General features: G+C 38.4%; 1 protein-coding gene across 1 annotated transcript; it reads right to left on the bottom strand.

The window, feature by feature from the left end:
* Nucleotides 1-459: 459 nt before the first annotated feature.
* Nucleotides 460-4,587, bottom strand: LOC110868553 (serine/threonine-protein kinase D6PKL2). The gene is made up of 2 exons (XM_022117746.2): nt 4,008-4,587; nt 460-1,434 (listed from the first exon to the last, which is right to left on the bottom strand). Exons 1-2 carry the CDS (start codon nt 4,508-4,510, stop codon nt 633-635), a joined length of 1,305 nt encoding a protein of 434 aa, XP_021973438.1. The 5' UTR covers nt 4,511-4,587; the 3' UTR covers nt 460-632.
* Nucleotides 4,588-7,227: the final 2,640 nt, after the last annotated feature.

Below are 7,227 nucleotides of genomic sequence, written 5' to 3'. Positions count from 1 at the left end.
ATGTATATATGTGAAATATAATCAACCCCTCACGCCCGTTAGGTTGGGTGTATGTCATAGTATAGAGGCTAAATATGTAATATGGTCTTCTATATAAACACCCTTCTTATGTAACCCTAATAAAAAATTTTCTCAATACAATTCAAACCCCATTACAAAGTTTATTCTTTATACCAGTCAGCAGTATGCAACGGAGCCCATTACGCCACATCAACGCCACATAAGCGATGCACCTTAATGGCGCTCCCTATTTTTCTTTTGGTTTTCAATGTTCAAATTGAAGTGGACCCCACAATCATCCGTTGTTCCTAGTAAATGGGCTGGCGAAGGGGTGATAGATGATTGAATTCGAGTATATGTTGTAGTTGTTTGGTGCGGTTCTGTTTTTGCTAGGCCGGCCGTTTTTAATGAAGTTTACTTAAAAAAAAAAAAAAAGATGATTGAATTCGATGTAAGAAGTAAGAACATTTGACTAGATATTCCTTTTATTCATGAGTTTATCTTTCACCTCTCAAAACATTACTTATGATACAAAAATAAATATATGTGACCAAAAACATTAAAAAGGTGAAAATGAGTTAGACATTCTTTTTAAGTACTCAGCCAAATATAATCCCACACCAGTATCCCCCCTAATAGTACTCCACCGGAGTATCATCAAAACAAACATCATCCGACACAACATCCCGGATGTTAAACGGCGGTGGCACAAACGGCGGTGTCATACATCTCAACAAAGCCCAATTCACCCCATCGAAAAACGAATGTTGTTTTATCGCGGATGCTCCCATCGTTGACCCCAACCGCCTCACTGGATCCTTCACCAACAACTGAGATATCAAATCCTTCGCAGCCGCAGGAACCACGGGCTCTTTCGGAAACTCTAGCGCCCGAGCCACAACATTAGCCAAAGTGAGCTCATTATCCACCCCCCTAAAGGGTGTCACACCATAAAACAACTCAAAAATAAAAATCCCCAATGTCCACCAATCCACCGCATTACCATGCCCATCACCCGACACAATCTCGGGTGCTAGATACTCGTGTGTCCCCACAAACGACATTGAGCGTACGTCCACGGGCTCCGCAACAAACTGTGGGCCGTGGTGGGACCCGGATTTCTTCTTCTTTTTGCGTTTCGGGTTGAAACATGAGACTGATGGGACAATGCAGTTGGGGATTATGCATGATGATGATGATGCTAATTTTGGTGGGTCGAACGGGTAATGGTTGGGCCGCAGTGGTGGGTTGTCGTCGGTGAAGATTTGAGCGGGTGTGGCCGCGGTGATGTTGGATTTTAAGGAGAGGTCGAAATCGGTTAGCATGATGTGACCGTCGGATCGGACTAGAACGTTTTCGGGTTTGAGATCACGGTAGATGATGTCTAGCATGTGGAGGTACTCCAGGGCGACTACCACTTCTGATGCGTAAAACCTGTAACAGTTTTGTTGAATCATGTGATTACAATTGTAAAATAAATACAAAGTTTGATTTAAGAATAATATGTTCATTCTATATAACATAATTGACACGTTAATTATAACATGCTATGTAATGGTTAATTCCTTTAAAAACGGGAATATAGAAAAGTAAATGGGTTTTAAATTGATGTTATAATGTACGTTTAGAAGTTGAAAAACTAATAATATAAAGTTGGGGTGTGAAATGTTTTGAGTAGGTCAAACCCAACATGAATAGAGGAGTTTAACATGAAGTCAAACAAGACACAAATTACAATATCGGGACATCAACTAGAAAAAAGGACAATAAAATCGTGTCAAACATATAAAAAAAAACCTAAACACAATATGAGTTTTTGTTAGTTGACACAAACACGATACGTCAATCCGAAAATTTAATTTGTTTATTTTGCATATAATTATCATAAAGTTACAAATTTATAACCAAAAATAAAAATATGTATATAAAATAATTACATTTAACCTATAAAAGTTGATTCTCATTTCTGGTTTATCTTTTATATTTGGACATTTTCTTTGAACGACAAATTTGGATCACTAAAGGATTCTACTAGGCATAATGTCTATATACCAATTCAGAAGGAAACCAAATAAATATGAGAAAACCCCTTTGTGAGAATCGAACCCCGAACCTATTGGTCCCAAAGCTTTATTCCACCCCCAAGATACCACTAGACTATAAAGCCATAAAATACCTATCTCGATTAAGGGCATGTTTGGCTAAGTTTTTTGAAACAACTTATTGACTTATTGGCTTTTTGAAAAGTCATAAGCTTCAAAATGATGTTTGGCAATGAGGTTGTATGTGAGGGGAAAAGTGACTTTTCCAAAAACTCAATCGATACGACTTTTCCAAAAAGTCAATAAGTCAATAAGTTGTTTTCAAAAAGCTTGGCCATACATGCCCTAAGTTGTGAAATAAAACATAATTTGAAATTGATGCATTGAATTGGTCAAACCCATAAACAAACCATGAGGAGCGATTTAGTGACCGGAAGCTATTTAGACTAAAGTGAAATTGATGCATTGAATCTGTCTACACTAAACAAAATTTGGTGACCCCTATCTATCTATAAGTCATAATGTTGGATCTACTCACGAAGAGCAATTAATTTGTCGTGATCATAGAGGCCAATCAGCAAAACATGGAAAATTTTAAATGTTAGTAGTTGTAGAGACAACAAACAATAATTTTTGTATTTAAACGAATTTGAATAAACCTACCCACTTCACCTGTCTAGATTTATAATTAAATTAAATTAAATTTTATTGGTTAACGAAAAGGATATGATTTCTTCTATATTAAAATAAAATGTATTGTCACGTAACAAACTCATACATTTCTTTTTTCTAATTTAAACAATACAAAAAAAAAAATACTATCCAAAACTCAAAAGTCACTTTACTTTGGTAATAAACATTGATTTATTTAACAAGAATACAAAAATATGTTTTTAAATCCTAACCCACGTGGCAACAATCACCACTTGTAAAAGTTTGACTATTTTTATATGCACACGAACTCACGTGGACTCTACCACTCGAGCATGTGTATCGTGTAAAAAAATAAAATAAAATAAAACTACTGGCCGTTGATTTTGATCAAAGTGTAAATCAGACAATATGGTGCGAAACACAGGATCGTTAATCCGTTAAAAACGTTTTAACAACATTTTTTTAAAACCTAAATACTACTTAATTTTACTTTTATAAATATTTAAATACACCCACTTTTATAAAAAGTAAACACCATACTTACTAGTTAATTTTACATTTTTAAATATTTGAATACACACCACTTTTATTAAAGGTAAACATCATATTACTAAACCACTAAGTTAGATGTAACTTACATTTATAAATATTTGGATACACACCACTTTTATAAAACGTGAACACCATACTACTTAATTCTACATTTATAAATATGTACATACACACCACTTTTATAAAACGTAAGTAAATACACACCACTTTTATAAAAAGTAAACACCATACTACTTAATTCTACATTTATAAATATGTAAATTTTATTGTAAATATACACCACTTTTATAAAGGGTAAACACCATACTACTAAATCAGTAATAAGTAGTGGCGAAACTTGAGATTTCCGACCAGGGAGGCGGAAGTCACTGAACCTAAAAATTTCTATAAAACCGGGGGTTGAAAACGTATATACCCAAAATTTCTATACAAAAACTATATACTCTCCACTACTGAGCGAAAAGTTCGGATGATCGGTCGTCCCCTCCCGCCTCTTAACAGCTTTGCCCATATCAGCAAGTTAAATGTATGTAACATAGGGCGGAACCACGAGAGGTCAAAAGGACCCGTTAGCGAAATGTTAACCTCAGTTACTAGAATTTGTTAGATTCTTAAATATAAAAACCGAGTCTTTTAATAAAAAGATGATTTGAACCCTAATTATAACCAGCATAAAAAATCTCATGACAACCATCGTATTAAAAAGTTATGGTTCTGCCACTGAAACAAAATAAAACCGAAGAGTTATAAAACACGAACCTCACGGTCGATTCCGGGAAGCGTTTACCCGGCTGCCGTTGCCGGAGAACATGAAGATCACCACCGGGACAAAACTCCGTCAATAAACACGACCATTTGGGCGACTCTACGGACGCGTAAAGCGTCGGTAGAAACGGGTGATCCAACATCTGTAGAATCTCCTTTTCTGTCTTCTCTCTACCTTGTTTGTTCCGGCTAGCGAGCTCTCTCTTATCCATAACCTTAGCAGCAAAAACCACCGGAGATGTTGAAGGAGAAGACCGCTTAATCTCGGACAGGTACACCGAACCAATATCACCGGCGCCGAGCCGGTTAATGAAACGGATATCCGAATATGATAAGTTAGTAATGGGTTCAGGAATGGAGGTGTGGGTGGCGGTTGTCCAGGTGGTTTCAGAGCTGGAACTGGTGCTGCGGTTGATATCGGTGGCGGTTGTGGTGGTGGAGTTGAAGCTGATGCTTTGGAGGTCGTCGGCGAGGTCGTCGGTGCATGGTGGTTCCATGGTGTGAATATGGTGGTGGGGTGTGTGTGTGTTTGAGGGAAGAAAATGTTGGTTTTTGAAGAGGGGGGTTGGGTTAGGTTGGGGCCACAACAAGTAATAAGACACCTGTCGTTAGTTATTGAAAGGGGCAATGGTTTAGTGCTAATGATATGTTTTTATGTTATAACTTATAAGGAATGTTGTTTTTTTTTTCTTTTGGATTAGACTAACCAGTATGGGGCTCGTCCCTGGCCCGTCCTCCCGCCGCCGCTACAAAAATACCACCCCCAGCTCCGTCGCCGTCCCTCCCTCCGTCCAAACCGTCCGCCCACAGCCGAAGTCGCCGCCCCTTTCTCATCTCTCTTTCTCTCACATATATCTATACATACATATATATATATAAAGAGGTTCATCCCCCACCCCCTAGCTCCATCACCCTCAAGCCTTTCATACGTGGCGGTGATGTGACGGCCCATCATCTTAAGGATGGGGCTCTCCATACCCTCTAGTCTTAGTGAATTTTTAGTAATAACGACACTCCTCTAAGTGGGGAGTGACCTCTCTTACCCACAGCCAATCAGCACGCGCCACGTCAACTCCCCACTTAACTCCCCCCACACCCTCAATTTGATGGCGGCACTCCTCTCTTGGGGGACTTGTTTTTTTTTTTTTTTATTTGTTGTAATTATGCATGTATTATAAATTAAACAAATATTAATAAAAATTAAGAAAATACATTTCATTAAATTAAAAATAAAAATTACATTCAAACTAGAAAAATAAAAAAACAAACTACTCATCGTCGGAATTCGCTTCAAGGTGAGGTAGATCTAAACGTCCAAGATGCTCAACGAGATCGTGTTTTAGTCTCCAATGCGTTTCTTCGTAAATGAGCTCGCTAAAAGCAGTATCATCGAAGACGGGTTCGACTGGATGATCTCATGAGGCTGATACAATAGCGCAACGTCGTGGCCCGTTGGTCTACGTAAGAATTCACCAGCATACATTCTACAGACCGTCTCGCAGAAATAATCAAGGCACTCACGAGAGGTCCTTTCAGCCATATTTAAATACTCGTCGTTTTCGTCTGGTGGGTTACCGGTTGCAAGTTGTTTAATCGCAGAAGTAACCTTTTACAACGGCGTGAAACTTTTCTTCATTCTCCCGTCCAAGCCCTCTTGAAACCACTCGTTATTCGCTTCCACGTCACTAACAACTTTTAGGAACAAAGACTTGGACATACGGAACCTCTGACGAAAAATATTGGCATTAAATTTTGAATTATCGACAAAATAATCGGCCATGAGTGTTTCGTGGCCTCCCACACGATCTCGACGGACAACTTTTTTTTTACTAGACGATGCCTTGTCTAGTAGCTACGCTTGTTGGATGAGATTTTGGAAGAACATTAAACTACTATCGCTTGACGATGAATCTTCATCGTCGGGAAAGTCGGGCAGGAGAGGAAAAAACGGGAACTTGGAATCCATTTTTTTTAAGATTGGGTAAAAAAATTAGATGAGTTGAAGGGTTTAGGAGAATAATGTAGTGAGAGTTGTTTTGGGTTTGAAAAATAAAAAGATTGAAGTGGGTTAGTATTTATAGGGTTTAGGAGAATTTTTTTTTTAATATATAACGGCTATATAGCCGTTTGAATATAAAAAAGGGTCAAAAAAATGGCATCTCTCATCGGTGAACACCCACCGCTCCCCACTCCCCGCTTAGTGTAACACCTCGAATTTTTGTGTCCAATAATGTGTTAACACGTGTCATTTGATTACACGTGGCATTGATATTAAATAAAGGACTAATATTGACAAACCTTGAAAGTATATAAATTCGAGGGTTATAAATATCAATCAAGGGTAAATATACTGTATAGTAACCCTAAATAATGCTTGTACCTTCAAACAAATAAATCATAGATCGTACGGAAGAGAAACGCGGAAGAAAGTGAGAGATTACAAACCACAGGGGTTAACTGTGTCAACATGTTTAATTATACCTCTGAGTGACCCTTTAACGTTCCCAAGGCTTGTAACAGTATTATACGCTCACTCGAAATATACTGTATAAATTCCGCGAAGTTCCATTTTAAAACGAGAAAGTTATGATCAGATTCGTACGAGAAGGGTTAAAAGCGTCAATAATAAAATTTAAGGCTTTCCGGATAATAAATAAATTAACCGGGGGCTTAACGATACGGGTAAATAGCGCGAGGTCTTTAACTGTAATTAACCGAGGACCAATACGCAAAGTCACCCCTTCAAACCCGAAAGGTCAGGTAATTAATTACCAAGATTTTCTAATCATCACAAAAAGATTTAAAAAGATTTATTTTTAACCCCTTACCGACCGTAAAAGGTATGCCTTACGGACCGTAAGCAAGGGGAATGATTGCTGATGATCCGCCTGTGGCTTACGGACCGCAAGGCCGAAGCCATACGGTCCGTAAGCGACGCCCAGCGACAGATTTTTGGCTGTTGGCTGTTGTAAGTGGCAAGGCAATGAATGATGGGTTCTTCAGAGGTATGGACGCCCCCTACTCGACCCATAACCCTCTAGGACACATGCCATTCATCCATGATCAGTTGTAGAGTGATGTGTGATGATCTTGGACCTTGTCTTTGACTATAAATAGACCCATTGTGTTCATAACTTCATCACAACTCAAACACACTCATCTGGTCATTCCAAAGGCTCTCAAGCATTCTTCTTTGTTCTCTAAGCAAGCCTAA

Source organism: Helianthus annuus, chromosome 7, assembly GCF_002127325.2.
Source record: "Helianthus annuus cultivar XRQ/B chromosome 7, HanXRQr2.0-SUNRISE, whole genome shotgun sequence".
Lineage (NCBI taxonomy): Eukaryota > Viridiplantae > Streptophyta > Magnoliopsida > Asterales > Asteraceae > Helianthus > Helianthus annuus.
The sequence above is the reverse complement of the archived record's forward strand: the minus strand, read 5'-3'. Positions and strand labels throughout refer to the sequence as shown.